This window comes from Cheilinus undulatus, linkage group 2, assembly GCF_018320785.1.
Source record: "Cheilinus undulatus linkage group 2, ASM1832078v1, whole genome shotgun sequence".
Taxonomy (NCBI): domain Eukaryota; kingdom Metazoa; phylum Chordata; class Actinopteri; order Labriformes; family Labridae; genus Cheilinus; species Cheilinus undulatus.
The window spans coordinates 45,732,292-45,757,738 of NC_054866.1; the positions used below are offsets into that span (position 1 = coordinate 45,732,292).

The following is a 25,447-nucleotide window of genomic DNA, read 5'->3' on the forward strand; positions in this document are numbered from 1 at the left end:
AATTTGTAAATAGCAGCAGGCCGTGTTGCGGTTTAATCTAATTTGCGATCAATCTATACACATTTACTGCCACTGACAAAGCACTGGGAGCAAATTATGGATAAATGCCTAGCTCCGGGGATTGAACCCCTAACTGTCCAGTTGCAGGATGACCTACTGAGCCTCAGTTGCCTCACTGCTATATATGTTTTTTTAGTGCTGAAAAATAATCCAACAATAAAAACAAAAAGAAACAGGAACCTTTGCTGTGTAAACCTACCTCATCACAGTGGTTTCAAACATTAGAAACTAATAAGTAGAAAAAGTCAATCTTTGTTGGTTATATAGGAGAAAATATAGATCTCTGTTCATTAACCAGGGCTTTTTATAAGCACCATTCAGCCAAATAGTCTGGAAGTCACTTAGATACTGCTACTTTTTCCCCTTCTGTTGACTTATTAAAATAGTTTTATCACAAGATTGTGACTTCCTTTTCCTGTTCATTAGGATTTTTTCAACAATTTATCAACTGTAAATAAAGAAATTAAAGATTAAAAATGTGTCCTTTCTACTTTAACCAGGGTTCCTACACACTTTAATTAAATTTAAGACTTTTTAAGACCAGGATTGCAAAAGAAAAATTCTAACACTTTTTGCAGCAAAAGGTCAGAAATGAAAGGCATGCAAGATTTTCAGTACACAAGGCCAAATTTATCACACTGTTTATCAGATAAATGGTAAAGGAAAGCAGATTCTTTGGTTATAATCACCCAAATTTGATTATTCATGACAATTTAATGTCTCTTTTGTAATCAGTATACTATATATGATGTTTATTATAACACATTTTAGCAGGTTTGTTAACAACATTCTTAAAAGCATAAAAAGGATGATTAAAATCTAAAAAATTTTGCTGGAAAATGAAGACTGGATAAAGACAACATAGTCACACTGCCTTCTATAATTTCGGACCTCTCACCTCACATCGTAAGACTTTTATGGCCTTAAATTTTAAAAAGTTGAATCTAGGACTTTAAGACTTTTCCAGGATCTGCAGGAATCATTACTGGGAAAAATCATTCATTATATATTTTGTGTGTGGCTGCTGTGTGAGGTGTGTGATAACCCTGAAAGCCTTTATTTGATTTTAAGAGTTTAAAGAAGGATGAACCATGACATGGCACGTTTTTTAAATCAAGCATGGGAAAAATAACTGGCTGAATCTTGCAACAATGCGAACTTCATTCACAGAGTAGATGATTTTTTAACATCTAGTTAATTTCTATGCTTTCCTTTTACATAATTTCATTCCCACAACTTGCTGCTTATCCTGCTATTCCTCAGATTGAAGCAAATTAAGAGTTGGATGCTCAGACTTCCTGTGGAAGGACCCCCAGTTGCCCTCTTATTACTTATTCCTCACAACATTTAATGAACCAGGTGGGGTAAGCTCTAGGACCCCCTAGCTGGCTGATTTTTCCCACAGAAAGACGACTCCACGTCTCTGAAAGTCTTCATTTGATTTTAAGCATTTAAAGCAGTCAACAGAATAAGCATGTAAACATGCAACCATGAGAGCTTCATTCAGAGTAGCTGATTTCTTTTTAATAATTACTTAATTATCATGTTTTCCTTTTACTTCTCATAACATTTCTTTTCTTAATTATTCCTCAGATTGCAGGGAATTAAGTGCTGGATGCTCAAAACTTCCCGTGGGAAGACCCCCAGATGCCCCCTCATTACCCTTGCCTCACTCTGTTTAATGAACCAGGTGGAGCGAGCTTTTGGACCCACTTGCTGGCTACCTTTCCCACAGGCAGACGACTATTTAACCCTTCCATCCATTTTTCATGCTGCTTAACCTGTTGGAGGTCATGGGGGGCTGGAGCCTGTCCCAGCTGTCATTGGGCGAGAGGCTGGTTAGGACCTGGACTGGTCTCCATGGCTGACATATAGAGACAGACAACCAGGCACTCTCACACTCACACCTACGGCCAATTTAGACTTATCAATTAACCTAACAAGCATGTCTTTGGTGGTGGGAGGAGGCCGGAGTATCCAGGGAGACCCCACGCATATGCACAGGGAGAACAGACAAACTCGGAACAGAAAGGCTGAGTGAACCAGGAACCTTCTTGCTATGAAGCAAAAGCGCTGACCCCTGCGCCACCATGCAGCCCTTTTAGACCTAAATATGCCCTGAAAAACACTATTTAAACCTCAGCATTGTTTAAAAACAAACTCTAAAACCTAAAGCCTTTCTAAAAAACTGCATAGCATTTTAATTTGTACTAAAGTCATTATTTCTCAGCCTTTGTAGCAAACAGGGGCATGGAATAAAACACCTTTGAAAGCTTTAACCAGTGGATTTAACTGTAAAGAAACAGGTTTCTTGTATAAAGAAGGCTAACATTTTTTTAAAATAAATTCCATGAGCCTTCCAGCATGCATTTTAGCAAATTAAGCAAAGATTGCTGATATTGCATCAGGTCTTAAAGGTACAGTAGAAGCACACCAGTGTCTCATCAGGTCTAAATGACTTAATTAGTTTAAAACTCCTAAATAGAGCCATCAATCCTATTTCCAAAACTTGATGCAAGCAGCAGCCATCTTTCTTTCGTGCTAGCTTTGCCTTCATGTCTTTAACTCACTGTGCATGTTGTTCTGCTGGCGATTCCTCCACAGACACATGGCGATGAAAGCCAACAGGATGAGCACCATCACTCCGAGAACACAGCCCACGATCAGGTACAGCAGACCCCCAGGTGGGCTGGGTGGCTCCTGAGGGTGGGGGCCTGGTGGGGTGATGGGGTGCTGACTGGGTGACCCAGGGGACTGACGTGCTGCAGAGAGAGAGAGAGAGAGAGAGAGTGAGCTTTTTAGTCGCCAGCAACAATAGAGAGAAATAACACGGAGCCAAACTATAAAATGCAAACCATTGTTGTTGGTCTCATAAAACTGGGTGCATTTATGTTGTGTAATTATGGCCATCATACCCATTATTAAAGTTACTGCCTTTGCAGGAACATGCCCGCACTTCAGAGAAAAAAGGAGGTTTGCTTTAAGTGTGACTCATTTTCTCGTGCAGCTTTCTTACCTCTGGTCTCACAGATCATGACGTTGCTGTATTCGCTCTCTCCGCCGTCATTAAAGCACTGCATCTTGATATCATAGGAGGTCTCAGGTTGGAGGTGACCAATCATGTGCCAGTGTTTCACACCTGAAGAGAGGGGGGAGGAGATACAAAGGAGGTAAAAGGTGAGAATCACTTCCTGCTGCTGCTGACTCACTGTGTAAACTCCCAACCATCACGTCCATCCTCTTTCTTCTTCTCTTCTTGTCTCACACATTCATAGAGGTCATGTTCTTTCATGCTCTCTCTCTCTCTCTCATTCACCCACCCCACCCCCTCCTCCTTCTCTCTTACTCCGTCAGTCCCACGAGGGCCCAGACAGTTGCTTTACTCTAGACCAGCTCCATATATGGCAGCTTCATGTTTGTGCTGGCTCGCCTCCAATATTCACACACACCGCTGCAGCCCCGCCACACACAACCACACGACTACGTGCTCTGTAATCACAGATGAGACGACAATCTCCGACACAGGAATGCTTCATTTCTAACAAATGAGGCTGAGAGAGCTGCTGTTGTTGTTGTGCTTTGTTTGATACAAGGAATAATAAATCAGAGCACATGAGCGACCTCCACTCAGAGGTAGATTTAAGAAGTAAAAACAGAGCTACATCTACTCCACGCTGCAGTGTAAAGTTTAAACCACATTAAATATTAATTTCTGATTGATCAGAGATTTCAGACAGGCAATTTCACACCAGAGCAAAGAGGATTATCTGAGGGCAGAGTCACAGCAGGGAGCAGGGCAGGGGAGTGAACCTTAGCACACATTGAGCAGCCTGACATGACAACAAGGAGGATCAAAGTGCAGCACAGGAAAAGTTTGCATAGAATCAAATTCAAGCTTTCCCTTTTATAGAAAAGGTCTTATGCCATCGTTGTAGTCAACAGATTAAAAAAGTTCTTCTCTCTTTGTTATGAGTATGACTTCTAACCTCTGTGGTAAAAGTTTTCAACATTTTAGGTGATTGTTATTGATTTTGTGATTTGTAATACTGAGTCTGTTCACATCATGGCAAATGGAAATAAAGAGAAATCTCAAAGTCCTTTTAAGAATAAATGCATTTAATAATTCTTTATGCATTATAAAAAATATCATCTTAAAGAATATATTCATTTTCTTTGAAAAGTGTGCCAATTTGCATTAAAACCTTGTAAATAAGTCAAAAGGCACAGCTTTAATGCCCCCTTACTGTGTTGTTGGGCTATTACTGTGCACATGCACCGGCACACTGCAAGGTTTTAATAGTTTTGTTTTTTTCATTAGTTTTTATTTTTATTACATTTGAACTTCTGTGTTCAAATTCAGTTTGGTTTTAGTTGGGTTTTACTGCTGGCTTGTTAGTTTAATTTTTGTTTGGCAAAATTTAGGGATGCATGATAATTATCGGTGCCGATAAATTATCAGCTGATATTGCATGTATTTTACATACTTTTGTTATTCCAGTAATAAAACATTAACTGATAGAATCCACTGATAATAGAGGCGTTTGCTTTCCTTCTCACGAGACTACACATTCTGGGACCGTAGGTGGCACCACGGTAAGTGATTCCCCTATTAATCCCCAGAGAAGAAGACGAAGCTGCCTCAGCTGCTGAGAGGCTAATGCTAATAACACAGCAGTGCTGGTGGAGTTACTCAGTATTTACGCAGAGTATAACATGACAGCATGGACCACGGAGCACATCTAAATTTGGTGGGGCCCACCCCCATGCTATGAGTCCATAAACGCAACTTGCGCGCACACAAACATGAGTGAAAGAAACACAACCCTAAACAAACAACCAGCGGACCTACTGTTATTAGTGTTGCAGAAATCCTGCAACTAGAAGATTAATACGTATGTGATCTCATACAATAAAAGGTAAGATGAATGTTAAACTCACCACTACTTCTCAATTGCTGCCAAAGAACTGCCTCCTTCCATTGTTAAGCTGAGTGAAGTCCCTGGCAATCTCCGCAACATCCACCTCTGCCAAAATATCCTTGTGTATGTGAACACACATCAAATTATTTATTGTGCCACGATGCAGCAGGCCTACAGGATTTATTTAGCTGGTGTTTTTCCCTGGTAATTTTTTTTTCTTTCCTTATTTTTCTTATGTTTTTGATCCATTTTTGGTCAGGCCCGGGCCCTATTGGCCCTACCGGTTCCGCAGTCCATGTACGACAGTGATGGTTATCGGCCATCAGGAGTAGGAAGTTATCGGCTATCGGTTCAAAAAAATACTGATCATGTATCACTAGCAAAAACCTTTCTATACAAACTGGCCTGATTGCATTAAGCATCTAACGATGAGGGTGGTAATAGCATGGCATAAATATAATTAGCCTACAAATATATGCCCAAATAACTGGTTTGTTTTTAACCCCTAAGAACTCTGGGTGAAATGAGTCAAAAACCTACCCAGGAATACCCAAATTAAATTTGATGCTATGTTTGAAGCATTTGAAGTTGTGAAAATATCTGCCAACCTGCCAGTGGGCCTTTAGCATTTTCTGGTTTTAACCAGTGCTGTGATTTTTTTAAATGTAAATTTTTACTATTATAAGTGGCATTGCAGGCATAAATCTGCTTTATTTGTTGTTTTTTTTCTCTGTTTGTCTCTTTCCATAACTCCTTCTATAAGCCCAACACAGTCGGAGCAGATGCTCCTGAGCAGATAAACCTGTCTGGTTCTGCTCGAGGTTTCTGCCTGGTTAGGGCAGCTCGTCCATGCCATTATTACTTTGTTCAGTTTTGCCAAGTGCTTGCTCATGCTGGATTCATGTTTGGTCTCAGAGTAATAAAACAAAGGCTGCATTCATGCTGAGGCCCAAAGTGACCTGGATCTGATTTTTCATGAGTGTGACAAAAACAAGTCACATTGATATCTAATCTTTCAGATGTTTTCAGATCTGATTCAGGCTGCTTTCATATGTGAATCAATTGAAACGAATAGAGGAGACGTAGCAGGCAACATTTAAAAAGTAATAATATCAGACAAATAAGAATCAGATGTGCGCAGAAAATATAGAGAATTTAGAGTACAGTCTAGGCCTGCTGTTTTGAGAAGAGTCTTGGGATAACCATTATTATGAGTAAATGCTTCACAAAAAAACTCTTATTGATTAACATAGACCTATAGACTGACTGAATTCAGCCAGTCTTAAAGCTAAATCTTTAGATTTCTACCATACCAGTGCTCATTTATAACCTCCCCTGGAGACATTCGTCCCTGACGGTGACCATGGCGTTTGTGGAAAACTAGCCGTCCACATGTTAAAGAGCTGGGCGGAGTGAGAGGCCGACCCTCCTTCCCTTCCTGTACCAGGCTCCACTGTTAGCATTCCTCCAAGCAACCTGAGCCCCTCTCCTCTGCTCCGGCTCATGTTTCAGCTCTGGCAACCATTTATTAAAAACAGATTTCAGAAAGCCCTGCTGCCCAGGGACAGCACTCTCTATAAATCAAACAGCACACATGCCCCCTCTTCACTACAGCCCAGTATCCATTACCTACAAACTCCCAGTTTATCTGCACAGCGAGCTAACTGTCGACAAACAGCCGCTACACTCGACCTGCGGTGGAAACAGACACGCAAACATTGGTGTTTTTGTTTCCACTTACCTTCCACTATGTCTCTCTTGTAGTCGCTGTCGTTGTCGCTGTCTGTGGGCCGGTAGTAAATGTAGAAACCCTGGATCGGGGTGTTGTTGTTACTCGAGGGATTATACTGCATGGGGATGGAAAAAAAGATTACATTAGACCACTGCAATCTAGAAAGCAATTATTATACAAAGAGAGGAAATTTTCCAGCAACTAATGGCCGGGCTTGTTATCAGCAGATGTACAGGACGGAGAGCAGGGCTGTGATTGCTCTGTCTGTCTGAGGGCTGAGGAAATAATGAGAGCGTCTGAGGTTAAGTAAACGTGGGGAACTATCTGCATCCATCTGCAGGCCCAAACTGCTACAAGGAGGACAAATAGCTTTGAAGAGAGCCGAATCAAAATGCAGATGGACAGAGCCTCTTAATCTCTGTTCAAGTGGAGCTCTAATCAGCACCGCAGCTCCATTAAAGTCTGACTGAATCTCAGAGAAAAAACAGAAGCTTAAACACAGGTGAGCCAGCAGGAAAAGACACCAAACCCCCCCCACCCCCCCACCCCCCCACATTTCCTATCACTGAGTGGTTCTATCAGTATAGTGGTTTTGATTGAATGTTTTAGATATCAGGCTTTGTGTTTGTGCATGTAAACATGGTTTTTAAAGCAAACATGGCAACAACAAGAGGGCTTTATTTCTGGAGTGATGAAGAAACTATTTTTTTTTTTTTTTAAATAAAAGGATTGATGGTGCAGTCGCTGTTGCCCTACAGCAAAAGGGTTCCTGGTTCAAATCTCCATCAGACAGGTCTGTTCTCCCTAGACATGCCTGAGCTCTCACAGTACTCCAGCCTCCTCCTGCAGTCTAAAAACATGCTTGTTAGTTTAATTAATGATTCTAAAACTGCCAGCAGTGGGAGTATGAGTGCAGACGCTTGTCTCTTTATATCAGCCCTGGGATTCACTGGCGCCCAGTAGAGGTTGTATCCCGCCTATTGCTCAGACTGGTTACAGCCTCCATGACCCTGAAAGCAGCATAGATAATGGATGGCTGGATGGATGACTAGTAAGGTGAGGTTAGCACTGAATATTAATCTTGAACAGCTGATGGACTGATCAGATTCCAAATCATCTTGATTTATTTTCTATAGTTCTTCTGTCTTCTTGCATCTTGTTTTCTTTAGTTTTCACCCAGGGTAGTGAATGCCTACTACATTATATGCTTTGTTGCTTTGAGTGGCCCATCATGGATATGACGGACAGAGCATTTGTCCAATCACCCATTGAGATGTAACAGTATTATAATTTCATAGAAAGATATTCAGGACCTAAAATATCACGATTATCAGTTTTATCAAGGTACTGTTGTGATTAGCTGAAAATCTGAAAATCGATTCACCATCTCAAATCATTTCATCAAGACAAATGGCAACATGTTTTAACAGAAGTTGTATAAGATAGATGTTAAGTAAAAAATGATTCTATCTCTGATATCGATTTTATATTGCAGAAAAAGAAAACACATTTCTGGATTTATTCCATCTATTCTTTAAAAAAAATATTCACTAACATTTTCTTGGTATACATGTGAACACACCATGACATTTTATGAACATTATTTCAATTTTTATTTCATGGGGATTTCAACACTAGATAGATGTTCTGAATAGGGCTGTCAAAGGATTAAAATTTTAAATTGGGATAAATCTCCCTGGATTTCTGTAGTTAATCGCGATTAATCACACCCTTTATAAATTCCACTATTTTGCATTTTAAACTGTTTTGTGTAATTTGGATTTTTCTACTGTCTTAGACTAACAGTAACTGACCTGATGTTTTGATTCAGAGCAGATTAAAGACTCTGACCGAAAAAAGGAACTTTTACATTCTGAAATGGAAATAAGTGAGCAGTAAAAAGGTACATGTTTGATAATACCTGGTTCAGGTGATTTTTGACTCGTCTTTTTAAAGAAAAATGAGACATTAAGGAGCTGTGGTGGACATATTTAACATAGTGGCTGCAGGGAAAAGCTGCAGAGGCTTAACCATGTTTCTTGAAAGTGAAAATAAGTATGCAATTAAAAGAGCAGTGCACTGATTGTGGTCATACTTAATCCAGATTAATCTTGACAGCCAAAGGTTTTTAATGAACGGGAGCTATTCCAAAGTTTGCAAGGACTTTTCATGGATGTTTTGGTCAGCAAAGGAGCAGCTAAAGACAGTGAGTGTATGCTACTTCTACAGTATGAGTTTGTTCTGTTTCTTTTGTTTCCCCCATTCACCTCAGTTAACTAACCCATGTAGCATGCCATCTGGACATTATTTGCCATGCTATGAAAGTGCAGTTAACACTGACGGCTAACATGACAATTCAAATATGACCCAGACTCCTTCCAAATAAGCTTAACCAAAGTCCAAATGTTTGATTACGATTCTAGAATCTTTTTGATTATTATTTGTATACCACTGTTTCACTGTGACGTTACTGTACTCATGGCTGTAAGAGGAAACGTAACAATGTAAACTATATTCTGACATTATTTGCCAATGTAGGTTTATCTTGGCCTTATTGGTGTCATCTTGTATCTTTATCCTGTCTGGACTTTTATCATTGTAATCTACATGGATTTTTTGTGTTTTCCTTTGTGGACACCAGGAACTGTAGTTGCTACTTAGGTAGTGGCTAATGGGGATCCAAATAAACAATAAACAACAATAAAGGATATGATAACTGTGGGGCAATTTGATCATAGTTATCATTGATATTGGTAACCATTTCATCTCTTAGTTCTGCTCTTCCCAAACACTGTCAATGAAATGCTGCCCAGATGGATGTGACATATAACTCATGCAATGGACGTGAAACAGTCTATCTGGCAGGTCAGGATAACTGAATAGTGCTAAGCCAATAAGAAGCTACAGGGATATGAAAGACCAGCTTTCTCAGTGTGCACGTAAACATCATATCCTGAATGTGACCAAGACTGTGACAAGGCTCATAACCAGGATACTTTAGTCTATGTAAACACAGTCACTGGCTGGTTATACGCTGGCAGCAGAAAGCAACAAGGTTCATTTAATCAAGTGCTGTTCTTAGTGGCATTTGCTTTTTGATAGTTATTTTCATTTTATGCAAGCCCTTGTAATCCTGCTGCTTTTGGTTTTGACATTTAAGACTTGGATTTTAGTCAGACTCAAAAACAAGCACATGGGAACAGCAGGTTTTTGATTCCAAAACCATTTAAGCCCCAAATCTTGACCTTAAAAACCCTGCAGAAATAACAGACAGTTAAAGGCACGCCAAGAGTTATCCATCATTTCCACAGACAAGTAAATTTGCAGGTGAAAACGGGAGTTCGTGCCAGAATGCCTTGAAAAATCCCTCTTTATACAGGAAATCTGTGTGCAAACAACTTTTAGAACAGTTTAAAGCTGAAGAAAGAAGATTTAGGTTTGCCCTTTTCTTCTTATTATTAAGTTTGTATAAAATCTAACAGCTCTGCTTTCATGCCCTATGTGACGACCCAAGATATAGATGATCTTAACTGTCTATGAGGGGAAATTTTGTTTTACGGAGCAAAAACAGGATAAGATACAGCAACATGTTGAGCAACATCAACAGTAAAATCAAACTAAATACAAAATTACACTTTGGCGTTAAACACGATAAAACTAACAGTATATGAGGTAAACACAACTGCAAAGAAAAGATAACCACTAAAATTAAAGAGAGATGTATAAAGTTTGTCCTCACAGTACTCACAGTCCAGCGCAGCATGATCTGGGTGTCGCTGATGGCGTCTGTGGATGAGATGTGAGGTCCAACAACAGGGCGGTCTGCGATTCGTGGACTGGCCTGAGGAACCTGGTACAGCTTAGACGGGATGCTGTGAGGACTCTCACCATACATGTTCATGGCCACGACACGGAACTTGTAGGTGGAACCTGATGAAATAAAAATAAACACATTTTTATTTATTTAGCAGAGTAATGCTGAGAAAAAGTGACTGTTAGCCTGTCAAGTACATCAGGAAATATGGCTGGGAATGCAGCCTCAATGAAGAATAAAAAAGTTAAGTCTTCCGTGACATTATTTGCAAAAAATCCCACCAAACTGCCTTGAAACTATATTTTCAAACTCTAAAAGATAATCAAACTCCATGTACTTTGAGTTTGAAGTGAACTGTTACTGAAGGAATATGGAGTCTTGGGGTTGTGCGGCAGGCCATCAGGTCCCTGTATAGCCAAAGTAAGAGTTGTTTCTTCATTCTCAGTAGGGAGAGTTTCTGGTTCGGGGACCTCAGAATTCTGTATCTGCTTTCTGCAGATGATGTGGTTCTGTTGGCTTCTTCAGCTGGGGACCTCAAGGAGGCACTGGGGTGGTTCATAGCCAAGTGTGAAGCGGTCAGGATGAGGGTCACCACCTCCAAGTCCGAGTCCATGGTTCTCTGCTGGAAAATGGTGGATTGCTCCCTTCAAGTGGGGAGTGAATCTCTGCCTCAGGTGAAGGAGTTCAAGTATCTTCAGGTCTTGTTCATGAGTGAGGGTAGAAGTGTGCGTGAGATCGGCAGGTAGACTGGTGCAGCATCAGCAGTCCTGCAGGCGTTGTGCCAGTCTGTTGTGGTAAAGAGGGATCTGAGCTGAATAGCAAAGCTTTTGATTTACCAGTCGATCTGCCTCCCAACTCTCACCTATGGTCATGAACTCTGGGTAATGACTGAAAGAGCTAGACTGCAGATTTAAGCGGCCGAAATTAGTTTTCTTAGGAGGGTGGTTGGGCTCAGTCTTAGAGAAGGTGAGCTCAGACATTCGCTGCTCCTTTGCATCGAAGGGAGCCAGTTGAAGGGGTTCGAGCACCTGATCAGGGTGGCTCCTGGACGCTTCCCTTTGGAGGTCTTCCAGGCACATCCAGCTAGGAGGAGACCTTGGGGAAGACCCAGAATGTGCTGGAGGGATTACATATCCTGTTTGGGATCCCCTACACCAGGGGTGTCAAACTCAAGGCCAAATTTGGCCCATGGTACTGTTGTACCCGGCCCGCAAGATCATATCATATTTCAATTGTAATTGGCCCACTGGTATGAGGTCTGCAGACTAACTACAGTATATAAATGTAAACTTAACCTTTGAAAGTTGAGAAAGTAAAGAGTAAAATATTTAGATTAAAAGTCGCGAATGTGGAGCGCACAGATAGCCTAGTGGTCTAAGGCGCCTCCCATGTAGGCAGGCAGCCGGGGTTTGAATCTGGCCTGTGGCCCTTTACCGCATGTCTCCCCCCACTCTCACTCCCATTTTCGACTCTATCCACTGTCCTCCTCTAAGGAATAAAGGCACAAAAAGCCCAAAAATAAATCTTTAAAGAAAAAAAAAAGTCAGGAATGAGGAAAAGAAATCAATTTGTTTTCATTTCATATTTTCAATTTTTCTCAAAATCAAATTTATTGACTTTTTATTTTGACTTTTAATCGAATATTTTGACCTTTTAGACTGACAATTCTAAATTTTATCTAATTTTTTTACCCTTCAAACTCGTGATTTTGAATTTCTTGTAACATTTCCATTCTTAAAACTCTCAACTTTGAGATTCTATCTCATTTATTTGCCTTTTAAAATCAGTATTTTGGCTTTGAACTAATAAGTTTGACATTCATCTCAGATTTTGAGCCATTAAACTTATAATTTTGACGTTTTTAAGTCTGAAAACCATTTATCATCAGTGCTCAGTTAGTTTTCCCCATTATTTTTTACTGGTACAAATAACACTTTATGGTTAAATGTTGACCGTGTTTGGATCTCAGGTTAGACCTACATTCAGAATCTTGCCCCTGCTGTGATTGAATTGCCCTAGACAGAGTTAAAAAGTGTTGCTGGGTAAGGGATTTCTGTGTTGACTTGCTCAGCCTGCTGCCACAGTGTCCCGGCCCCAGATAAGCGGAAGAAAATGGATGGATAGAGACAAAAAAATTACAGTCACATCTACTGGCAATTTAGAGTCACCAATTAACCAAACAAACATGTGAGTGGACTGTGGGAGGAGGCCAGAGTACCCAAAGGGAACCCAAGCATGCATGCATGCAAAGGGAGAGCATGCAAACCCCACACAGAAAGGCTCTGTTTGAAACCAGGAACCTTCTTGCTGTGATGCAACAGCGCTGACCACATCACGGCATCTCTTTGCTGCCTTGCTCCTCATCAGTTTAACAGACACGACTTATAAAAGTAGACAGAGATCACAGACAGATAAACAAGGAAGTCTAACATGATCACTTATCATTTTTGATTTGTCTTTCTTCCAAATTCTCTGACTGGAGGGAGGATCAAGACACTTTTATTTTATTTTATTAATTTTCCCGGCCTGCAGAGAACAGTTGTAAATGATCTGAAATCTCACCAGGCTCCAGATTGCGGACTTCCACTGACAGTTTGAGAGGTGAAATGTTGTCTGCAGCTACAACCCACTCTGTACTGCGCCCACGTCTGTACTCCACGCGGAAAGCTGTGATTGGAGACCCACCATTGGCCCTCGGGATCCAGGTGACATATACCGAACTCTCAGTCGCCATCGAGATGGTGGGGCGGTCAGGAGCCTCGGGCACTGGCACAAAAATAAACACAGAATAAACTTAAGTCACGCAAACATGACTGTGAGACAAATTAAAGCACACAACAGAGAGCTGGCAAAGATCATCACTGCATTCAACTCATGTAAGGATGAGGAAGAGAAAAAAGAGAAAACACATCAGAGTGAAGCGGCATGCCGTGAGTAATGTGTACTTACTGCCTGGGCTCTTAGCCACAGAGTTAGAGAGGGCAGGAGAGAGTAAGAGAGAGAGAGAGAAAGAGGGTTAGTGAAAAGACCAATGTGGTTTCTGCAAACTTGGCCTGCTCGTAATGGGAGTAAAACATGCACGCACGCACACATCTGACCCTGAAGCAGAGTGCTATCTCACAGCTTACAGCATCTCTCATCCAAAGAGTCATTACAGGGTGTCAACTATCGTCTCACTGCCTGCACTCCAAGGCGCAGAGAGGCTAAGCAGACCACATCAAAACGTGAGACTCTGACATCTATTCAGCACAGTCTGGTCATGAACTCCACAATAAATATCTTCACGACAGAAAGGAACATTATCTCCACACAAACATCGTCTGCATACAGTCCAGCAGCTGCAGCAGCCAAACGCTCTGCAGACAGAGCACGCCTGTGTCTGCACCTACCTCTGTCGTGTATGACCACACCAAAGTGGGTGTTGGGGGTTTTATCCTCTGGAGCTTTGGGTGCCATCGAGATGACGGGAGGCTTTGACGGGTTCTTGTTGGAGGTGGTGCTCTTCTCTAAAGGGAGGAAAAAGAAAAGCTGGGAGTTAGAAAAACAAGGTCCAAAAGGTCTCCAGGGCTATCAGTTCCAGCAAACGCACATGGAACAGCTCCGGATGTTGGCTCTGAAATCTAAAATTTCCTCCTGGCTTTCGGAGCTGTTCAGGGTTTTATCAGGGTGGGTTTCAGGTTTCCATTCAACAACGCTGCAGTTACAATTAGTTCTGCTGTTGACTGGGTAAGTGGATGGTGTAAATGTGTACAAATCAACACTTCTGAAATAGAAAAGATGACTGAAACCTCCTGCTGACTACATTAAAATGATTCTTAAAAAAGACATGATTAAAAAACACATCAGGTTTGTAGTCCAACCCTTGAACTGATTGTGGTCTATGATGATATTTGAACCACTGACACCTCAGTTCCCACCCCAGGTCTTAGTCTTTCCAGACTGAGATACTCCCACCCCCATAAATATGCTCTCCTGGTCCCTGGGTCTCTCATACCGCCAACCTCTCAGTAAGCAGCCAAGCGTTCTTGCAGGTTCCAACATATTATTTGGCTGAATTATTTCTACAAAGTAAATATGCATGGCAAAGCTTTGTGTTACAGTTTTGAAACAGGCCTTTTATAAAATATTCATTTTATGGGGAGAATTTTATAACAGATTTATGAATAAATACAAAAGAATATCAGAAACCATACCAAGGATGAGTGAAATCTGTCTTGCACGGCTGTGCATCTAGACAAAAGAGCCTGGTTTTGGACTGGTTGGTATTTTCTAAAAGAACCACTCCTGGGATATAATCATATCTGTGGGTTTGGACAGATTTTCACATATTTCTGACCAGAAAACATTTTCCACCCTGCTGTGGTACAGCATTTTTGCATTTTGTTTATGGAACATTTGCAGTTCTTTTTATTCTTTTTGTCCGAGAAAGTACAGAAATACAAACTTTGACTATGATTATGACAGTGATCTGTACATGATGTTTCTTTGGGTTAAAGTTGGATGTGCAGGAGGTTGTCATTTAAAGATGGAGCACCCTCAGATCTAGTTAAAGGCTATAGAATACAGTTTTCTACTGTTTTCCATTCATCTTTGTATGTTGTTTTTTTTAAATAAGGGGTATTTTTAGGCTTATCTGCCTTTATTTGATAGGGCAGCTGAAGTTGGACAGGAAAAGTGGGGGGTGACATGCACCAGAGAACCTCAGAACAAGGAGTTATACCTCTGAAGAGGCCTGCTGGGCCCCTGAAAAACACAGAGAATGGGCCCTCCCTAGTTGTGATTTATTGATGATATCCATGCATGTCAGCTGGATCTGTAGCATTGGTGCTAGAATTCAGGCTAACAGTTACCTCATTTTAGAGCTGAAAAGTGTTTCAAGCTATTATCATGTTCAAATTATTTACTTATGCCACTTTTTCACCTCTTTTCATTCCTATTTTCACCCATTTTCGCTACATTTGTTTCCCAATTAAACCAATTTTTGCCCTTTTTTTCCAGTTTTGGCCCTGTTTCTTATCCATTAAGTTTCTGCCAATTTGTAAACTGCTAAGCAACATCTCTTTCTGCCAATTTTTGGCCCTTGCTTGTATTTCTTATCCCATATTTGCCACCTTTATTTATGCCTCTTGTACCATAGTTTTGCCACTTTGACCCCAGCTTTGTCACTCTTTATTCACTTTTCACCACTTTTATGCTAATTTTGCTTTTTGTTGCTAATCCTTGATGTTTTTGCCACTTTTTTGGCCATTTTTAACTGCCAAGCAACATTTTTTCTGCCAAATTTCACCCCTTATTTGCCTTTCTTATACCGAATTTGCCACCTTTATCACATTTCTGCCTCCTGTACCATAGTTTTGCAACTTCTACCCCAGGTTTGTCACTCTTTAACCACTTTTCTGCCAATTTTTGCTACTTTCTTACCTGTTCTGGCCAATTTCCACCTTTATTTTGTAGTTGATAAATTATTTTTCCTTTAAAGTTATTTCAGTTCATTCTTTATTCTCTGATATTCTGGTTTAGCTATCATGGCTTAGCTATGAAGTCTGACATCCCTTTTCTAATAGTTTATTTGAATGTGCCCATCCCCATATTAAACATTATGATAAAGAGTACTTTGTACTACAGCATTAATAAATTAACTTCCATCCTAACATGTTTCTTGTTAGTTATTTAGCTTGCTTTATCAGAAATTTTGGTTAAAACAGAACTTTATTTTGCTCTCTCTCATATGTATAATAATGTCTACATCTGGATTTGCTTTCAGTGCACATACACAAATATTCAACCCTGAAGCTGGAGTATGATCTCTTGCATTCCTTACACAAAAATGCAAAGTGATTCGAATATTTTTTCTTCTCATGAGACTATCATTAATGCATGTTTCTACTCTGATACATTTTTTCCTGAATGTCTGTGAACTTTAGAAAAGTCCAGATGCTTTCTAACTCAGAATCTGACTCTGAAACCTCACATCATGTTGATGTTTTAGGCAGCAGAAGAGTTTCCTTTTTCTATTGTAACTTCCCTGGAAAATACAGTGCGGTTTGGTCATGTAGGGGTCAGCTGTTCTCAAAGATAGCAGCAGAAAGCCCCACCACAGCCGGTCATTTAAGTTCAACCTCTCATTTGTATTAAGAGAATAATAGTTGGTCTTACCTTTGCCGGTTCGAAAGGTGAGCATGGCCGGCTGTCCCTCGCCTGCTGAGCTTCGAGCCACCATCAGCACCTCGTAGAGACTGGAGGACTCCAGCTCTGACAGCCGGAGTGTCTTTTCACTGCCAGGGACACGGACTGTGTGCCAGTTCCCCACCACTGTTCCCATTTCATCAACCTGAACACACAGACGACCACACATACACACAAACGACAACTAAATATGCCGATCAGGAAAACAAAATCATCTGTGGGTCTTTCTCTGAGAATAAATTAAAAAAAAAAACAGCCTCAGAAACAACCCCTGAGAGATTTCTGTCACAATTTCCGACTCCAGGGTCCGGCTGCCAACAGAGTCTTAACTCATATCGCTGCAGTTTTATAGTCAGAGAGAGCCTGTTACTGACGCAAATACAGGAAAATGACCGAGCTTTCCATCAGCAAAGGCCCTGGATTAACCTTCTGTATTTAATGGGCATATTATATCAGCCCATTTTCAGTTAGATTTAGGAAAAACACTTCAGGGAAACACTGTGTGGTTTAAGACAATGGCAAGAAAGGAGTGAAAAATGGCTCTCACCTTACGGTATTTTACAAAGTAAGCGCTGATTGGACTTCCCCCATCCCGCCCCGCCTTCCACTCCAGGTCATACACATCAGGTTTGTGAGTCTGTGGCGGGCTGATGATGATTGGAGCCTCTGGAGTCGGACGGTCGCTGCTCCGCTCAGCTGGCACGCTCAGGGCGTCACCCTCATCTTTGGTCAGGAAGCGCTCATGGCCCTCATCACTCTGCATGGGGTGTAGGGATGGCGAGGGGGTGGAGCTTAGCAGTGGATCTGTTGGGAAATAAATTAAAAGACTATAAAATTATGATTGTAACAGTCATGTTACAGTACAGCTGGGTTAATACTAACAATACTGGAAAATATCAGTGACTATCTTCCTTGTTTGCTCCTGACTCTATAAAAAAATAACAGATTTTTACATTTTTCCACCTAAAGTAGCCTCTTTATAAGCTTTAAAATCAAGTGCATATGTGTTGTGTTTAATTGGCCATATTAAATATTTCTATAGAAATATTTCTTTGTTAAGCTTCACTTTTAAAGATGTTTCCTTTTGAGACTTTCCAAAACTTTCCAGGAACCATAAAGAAATACTTTCCCAGTCAGTCAGTTTGAGTTGCTAAAGGTTTATTGTCAGTTTTCCATCCCTGAATACTACTCCTTTCTTCTAAATTCAACTGATCTGCTTCATGCACACCAACTTGCAAATTCAGTAAAACATGTCGGCAGCATCCAGTGCGTTCAGCGGCTTTGCTTTAACTGACAGTTGGCATTTCCAAAGCGATGAGCAGCAGAGCTGAGCAGCTGGAGACGAGGGATCACAAGATTGCAGGAGAACTACAAAAGACCAACATGAGAGCAAATCCATTTGCCTCTCTGATTTTGATTGGCTGTTCCTACATTTAACCATGAAAGAGTACACTAGTCAATCACAAGGTTTATGTTTTCTAGAACAGATTTGTGGTGTCAAATAAAATCCTTTTTTTTCCACGTCAAAAAGTTACATCTCTTATCAATGGCATCTTGGTACTTCTGTGGCGCTCTGACTGACCTTTGAACTGCAACAGGACATAATGTTGTTGACTTGTAGCTGGATAACTCAGTGCTGACTTCGGCACAGGAGATCAGGGGCACACTCAGTATCCACTGTGGGCCCTTAAGCAAGGTCTATCTCTCAAATCTATGCTGCTTTGACATTGTAGCAGTGTAGATAAAGTGACAAGATTTATATTACTGTGTTGTATTGTGAAATCGACCAAATGCTTTGTAAGTTCTTGTTCCTGTTTGGGTCAGTCTCCTCCATGTGGACTGATGCATTATGGCAGCAGCCTCCACTGAAAATGGACTCTGCAGATCTTCTAGGTCTTTTGCAGAGAAAAGGTAGATCAGAATGGAGTGAGTTTTGCTTCTGGCACATGACGGAGATGGACAGAGTGTGTGCTGCGGCTGTGCAAAAGTTGACAAAAGAGGGAGGGAATTGGTCTGGGGAGCATTTTGCATCCAGATCACTGTGCAGATGGAGTATGTGGAATTTGAGGGTAAGATTGCAAAAATTTGCTGTACTTTAATAGGGACATTTAAGGGATCAATAATACCAGTTGTACCTCCTGAAATTTTCAACTAATTTCAAATTAAAAAGGTAAATACTTTGACATACATTTTATTCTTGTTAGAAAGTGGATGCATATATTTTTCAAATTAACATAAGATTGTCATGGTAACATTTTTTGCAGTTTTACCTTGGTTTTATGTCCTGACAGTGAGGGTCCTTTCATATTGGGCTTGATTGTTTCAAACTGTGCTGCAGTGCGTTTCCTCCCCCTCCCCTTTTCACCCCCTGACTTGCTTTCATACTAGGAACATCAATTGGTAACTGGGCCCACTTGCGTCTGAACTCAGTATGAACGTAGTTCCTTTACAAACCCGCCAAGGGGAGAAAGAAGATGAAGTTACCATGACACCACTCATGTCACCTGAGTGAAGACTGTTTATGTTTTAATTGGCAAAAAAGTCCATCCTGCCACCATGCATGTTTTTAAAATCACTTTTAAAGATGCCAGCAACATCGTTCTACACATCCACGGTTGTGCTGCCCTGATATTTAAGAAAACGCAAATTCAGGGACTACAGTATATTGATTATCTCACTAGCTTTAAAATGCTACATTTCAATAAGATTATTGTTTCTTTATTGTTACTGTTTATTTCAAAGATTTCAACCATAAAATCATTACTCTAATATGAATTTCTCACAGCTAAAATCTCACTTTTAACAGTGTCAATAATCTCTTCATTTACTAGGAAAGCAAGCTGACATTTTTAGGGGTTGACGTGCCAAAATATGAGTTCAATTACATTATTCAAATATACTGATAAACTACTCTACAAAGTAGATTTCATAGAACAAATTAACATACGCAGTTTTAAAGGAAATAAGTGATTCAGACACAAAAATATCCACATCATGTCACTGACCCAATACTTTCTTATACACACACTTTTATAGTTTGATGCTCACATGTAAATTAAGACTGAAATGCAAAGCATGCCTCCGAATAAGTTACACCTGGGCCAGTACAAGGCCCTGGCATATCAGTGAGTACACTAAATCTGATTGGTTGAAGACTATTTTAATGAACATCTTCCTTATTTACTTCAACTGCAGAGGAATTTACTGGAATTTCTGAAGGCCTCTGGGAAGATATTTTTTGTGCCTGGAGACAACACAGGGTAAAAAATCTGGTTGGAAGAAAGCTGTAATTAAAACAAGCTGCATGGGAAGAAGTGCAGCTGAGAAAGAGAGTAGCTATGAATTTAAGTTGATGAGCTTTTGATAAAAATTAAAAGCTTATAACATAGAATTGACTGAAAGGGTTGCCTTCGTTTAGTGAAATCTAGACAGGAGTTTGCCTGCAATTTCTGGTATTGCCAAACAATGAGAGCCTAGGACAGGTACCTAACCCTATGCTGCAGGATCATTAGCCAAACACTGCATGCATGATTTAATAAAATGCATGCATATATTTTGATTTTAGACTTTTTTATGCTAATATTAAGGTGTGCTGACTTTTGGACGTCTGCAGAAAGCATGCTGTAATAAAAGCTGAAGTAACAGCAACAATGAAACTCAGTCAGCGGCTTACAGAGGTGGCCCAACATGTCAACAGGGGACAAGCAGTGCTGGAAAGTTTTACATTTGGAACAAGCTTTTTAATCTACATAAAATAACAAGAAAAAGCTGGTCCTCTGCTACACCACATAATCATGCTTTGTTTGTTTTTTTCATTAAATCTGAGCCACAGCCAACACGGTCCACCTGGGCAAATCCTGCAGGCTGGGAGCTTTATTACGGCTGACACCAGCTTGGCAGAGCCTGGGTGGAATTTTTCACAGACATTTGGAGGACACTGAGCTCAGCCCATATGAGCAGCAAGCACGACTCTGAGCCACACCACTCGGGTCAAAGAGCACCATGATTCAATATTAAAACCTGAAGTTAAGGAGGTAAGAGCAGTGAGGTTTGCCACAGGGACCCCTGCAGGCTCCCGAGTCCAGGTTTGCGCTGTTTTGTGTGCGGCACCGGTTCACTTAAACAAACAGGCCCAGAGCTGGTAACACTAGACCTGATCCTGGGACTGCGGCCAGCTGCCACACATTCCACACGCCAACCATTAAAATACCGGAGCGAATCAGAGCCCAGCAATACATCCAGTCCTCTAAACTCTCCCTCTGCCCTCCATAGCTCTGACTCACAGCCTCGCCACAGCCGCAGCTCCTCCTCCGACACACTGACACAAGAGGAGGCAATTAAGGCCACGGTGTCCTCGCTATCCTGATGGAGGGGAGTGATATTTCTAGAGTAAGCACCGCTACACCTGGACAGAGAGTTGCTGCCAGGTCCTTCCCAGAAAAGGTCAGTCCATTAGAGAGGAACACCTGGGAGAAAATGTGAAGGTGAATCATGAAGGGTTACCAACAGGGAGGAGAGTCTGGGCAGAGTTAGGCTTTATGGAAGACAAGTTGATGTATTTTCCTGCTCTTTAAGGACATTTGGCACCTTAAAAAGCTTAACCTAACGTAGGGGACAGATGTGAGTCCCTAAGGCTTATCAATTACCTCAACACTTTTGTCTTTAACAAATCCACTGTGGCTGTCAAACCAATACATTTCTTAATCATGATTAATCGCTGAATTTCAATAGTTTATTCCACTTGTATACTCCCACTTATAATAGGTTATATAAATCATAAATTTATTTGTATTTAACACATGCTTATCCATGTTTTACTCTGATCTTTACATTACTAAGAATTCATTCATAATTAAACTGTACATGGGATTACAACTTTCATTTCACTTCCTCTCGAATTATGAATAAATGAGCCAATATTGATTTCCAATCTACGTAGCAGCCTTTAACATCAATGTGTGAATGTGGAGTACATGGGTTTGAAAATCTGACCTGTGGTGCAAAGTAGTGAGTAAAAGTGAGTAATCCGATAACAAGAAAAACAATACACAATGTTTTTTTTTTTTTAATCACAGCGTGTCTGAGAGTTTGTAAAGGTAAAAAGTTAAATTCAAAGGCTCAGTGATGTCCTTATTTTCCATCACTATGAGAGCAGGAAAATAGATGAGCAGTATCCAGCCTCTGCTCTGCTGCAGTTTCTTAACTATAATAAGCCTAAAATGACAAAACATTATGATTGTGGGATTTTAAAAAAATGAATGTTTTATTTTCAGACCATAACGTCATTGTGATTAATGTGTTAACACTGACAGCAATAATTATCTTATTATTTAGTTTGGCTAAAAAAAGAGAAGGTTAAGAAAAGTGGAGCTCTGGAGCACAGACGTGTCATGTTGATGGGAACGACTGGAAGGTAACAGCCAATGGTCTGACAGATTAAGGGCACAACATCTCCTCTGTGGTACATCCCACTTTAAGGATGAAAACAGGAGGTTGTCATAGTGATGGGAACAAAACAGAAAACTAAAGATAATTCAGATTACTCTCTGTGATGAATTACAACAGCACACATCAATGACACTGTTTACTCTGAATGCAAAGGGCGAGCGATAAGCTCCTGAAGCTGGTGCAGGAAAAAACTCACAAACACCAACCCACCTCAGAGTGTTTACCTCTGCTGACATATCCCGCTTATCAGCTTCAAATTCTGTTTTTACATATCAGTCGAGTCTGCAGGATACATATTAAATCTCATTCTTCTTCCTGTGAGAGGGGAACAAATGTTCTGCAGTGAACTCGTCTGCGTGATTTGTACTCCCCGTGCTCTTCGTGTAGCTGTATTAATCATCAGGCAGATAGTGGGCCAAGCTGAGGAATGGGGCCGTGGCGTAGAGTGGCTGGGGAAGCGGGGAGGGGGGTGATGGAGGATGAGGGGGAGGGCTGTGATGTGTTAATAAATAAAAGGCAGTTGTGTATGATGTTGACAGCTGGGTGGTCTGCTCCTCGTCATAACCCTCCACGGCTACTCCTTACATTCCAGGGTCCGGGGGCTTATCCCCGACAGCGTGCACAAAGCTCACTCTCACGCTCAGGCTCAGTTCAAGGCTCAGGAGGAGGGCGGCCTTGGCTAAGCCTCTCCTACCAGCTCTCACACAGACATTCACACTCAAGGAGAAGGACTCCCTGCAGATACTGTATGAGCAGGCACACAGAGACCCCGCCTGGTGGGACGCCTTAACCCTTTACAACACCTGCGAGAATTTTAGAAACACTTCACAATCGAGTGGCATTTCTAAAACTGCTCTCTTTTGTACGTATAAACTTTGGAGCTCTGAAAGTCCTGTAGTTACAGCGTAAGCACTCATGTTGATAGTTATGACCTCAAACTGGCGCCCACTTTCAGTGAAGCACTAGTTTTAGCTCACCTTTAAGAGGAATGCTGCAATAGTCTGGCTCAAAACTTACCCAAGACTAGTTTGCAACACTTATGAGCATAGTTTTCCTTCTTTTCATCACAAAACAGTCAAAAATGTTCCCTCCTAACAGCTTAAATAAGGTAAATGATTGTTTCCCTCTTTTTCCCACATTTGTGTTTTGAACATTTTTGTGTTTAGGATATTGACTAGCTTAAACAGGTTGATGAAGATATCATACAGTGCTCTACAACCATGAGGGACTTGATAGGCCTCTGTAAAACTTTAATAGGCCAACTGATGAATTGATTAATAAAAACACTACTGAGACATTATCTTAAAGCAAACTATTTTTCAAACACACAAGAAGTCTTGAAAGTCTTAAATACATCTTGTATATTTTTATGTTTACAAAAGTGCTGCACAATTGCAATGTTCAATGCAATGACAAGTTGTGCAAACACATAATTGCAAAAGGCTGCAATTAAAATACTGTATGGAGACTTAAAAGAAAGTGGGTTAACTCCATATACCCTCATATACCATGCACAACATCACTGCCTGTACTGATCCTCTGGTTAGAATGACAATTTAAGAGGGACACACCTAACATGTTCTGTGCTTTTCATGATTATGGGACAGATTCCTCCCTTCCAACCAAAGTCAGCAAAGATACAATAATCAGATGGTTCTACAGATCTTCCGAAGTGATTTTGTTGTGGTGTGTTAAGAGTGATCTTTCCCTCTACAATCTACTTGGAAGACAATCATAGCTGCTCAGGCTTGATTTTGTTGATCCTGTTGTGTGGGGGGAAACTCTGAGGACAGCCTGAGCCAACATCAGCAGGATTGTTGCATGGAATGGAGCGACAGGAGGAGGAAGCCCAACAAACACAGCTGTAGCACCGATAGTAAACATAGAGCATGAAGTCAGATGGACATCAAATACAAAAGAGAGAGTTGTTGATCGGTGCCAACAACATGAGTGCTTATAAAACACGGAACGCCTAACACAATCCGACTGAAAAGAGGCACATTATTTTTGAGGTACCTGGATAAAAAGGTACTCCATGCCTTCATGTATCATAAATTCTAGGACTATTGATATCAACATGATCGGCATACATCTCAGCTACATTTGTTTGGTTGGTTTTGTTTGTTTCCCTGTATTTTAAGTTTTTTTGCATGTTTTTGGTTGTGACTGTCCCATTCTTATGCATTGTGTCCTAAAATGCTGATAAAAGAAACCTGAAAAGATGACTGATACACACCTGTCTGTGTTGTTAGCGCTCCATACGACTGTGCCGAGCTGATGCCGTTGTCCAGTAGACACTGAAACACGCCCTCATCCAGCGGTGTCACATCTGTCACGACAAGCGAGGATCCAGAGATCTGAAATCGATGTGAGGGGACGATGGGTTCAGCATTGAACAGCCAGGTGATGTTTGGGGAGGGGTTTCCTTTAGCTAGACAGGTAAACTGAGCAGAGGAGCCAGGAGAGACGAGCTGATCTGTCAGACCTTCAGTGATCGACACTGACTCTATGAAGAGAAAACAATGGTTTAACATCTATATACAGTCTTCTGAAAATATCCCCACACCCCAGCCTGGTTTCTCTTTCCTCACCAAGAACATTCACAGTGTAGTTAGCGCTGCTCACAGTGCCCTGCTCCGTCTCAGCAGCACACGTGTAACTTCCTTCATCACTCCTCGTCACCGTCACAAAGACCAGGTTGTTGTGCTGTTGTCGGAGGAGAGGTCCTGGTGTGACCTCTTGACCATTTTTGAACCATTTAGCTGCCGGAGCAGGACTACCAGACACGATGCACTCTAACGTCAGGGACTGAGACTGCTGCACCGACACATTCATGGGAGTGGAGGGGTAAACTATCCTCACTGGGGAGGGGGAGTCCGAATCTAAACAAAATCACAAAGTGTTATAAGTCAATAAAAGAAAATAAAGCTGGTACATAAAAAAATTATGTGATGTCATCAGACTTACGTTTCACTGATAGCTTAGTACCATGAGACTGCATGATGGTTTCCCCGGTAACAGGGTTGAACGCACCACATTTGTACATGCCCTGATGCTGGGCTGAAACGGAAATAATCTGGAGGTTCCCAGACGGAAGAACTAAATAGTCATCTGAAAAGAGAAGGAAACAAAGGCTTCAGAAACGAAACATGACTTTCTGAGTATTGGGTAATGTATGCGTTACACCATGGGCTGGTACGGGACACCCAGGATGAGGACACACAGAGGCGGGACATCATTTGTAGCACAGAGCATTCAGCTGGTTAATGAGCTCTGGTAATTCAGTAT

At 41.1% G+C, this 25,447-nt stretch overlaps 1 protein-coding gene across 2 annotated transcripts in view; it reads right to left on the reverse strand.

Annotated features, from left to right (window-relative positions):
- Positions 1-25,447, reverse strand: part of cdon (cell adhesion associated, oncogene regulated) — a 66,881-nt gene that overhangs the window by 9,584 nt on the left and 31,850 nt on the right. Inside the window, exons 5-15 of one of the 2 annotated variants that reach the window (XM_041809265.1) lie at positions 25,127-25,270; positions 24,751-25,041; positions 24,396-24,665; positions 17,259-17,515; positions 16,682-16,856; positions 13,915-14,031; positions 13,088-13,291; positions 10,451-10,641; positions 6,721-6,826; positions 3,077-3,199; positions 2,631-2,822 (exon numbers count right to left, since the gene is read on the reverse strand). In XM_041809265.1, coding sequence (XP_041665199.1) covers positions 2,631-2,822; positions 3,077-3,199; positions 6,721-6,826; positions 10,451-10,641; positions 13,088-13,291; positions 13,915-14,031; positions 16,682-16,856; positions 17,259-17,515; positions 24,396-24,665; positions 24,751-25,041; positions 25,127-25,270 — 2,070 coding nt within the window. The remainder of the gene's footprint in view (positions 1-2,630; positions 2,823-3,076; positions 3,200-6,720; positions 6,827-10,450; positions 10,642-13,087; positions 13,292-13,914; positions 14,032-16,681; positions 16,857-17,258; positions 17,516-24,395; positions 24,666-24,750; positions 25,042-25,126; positions 25,271-25,447) is intronic. The other variant, XM_041809272.1, reaches the window with a different exon arrangement.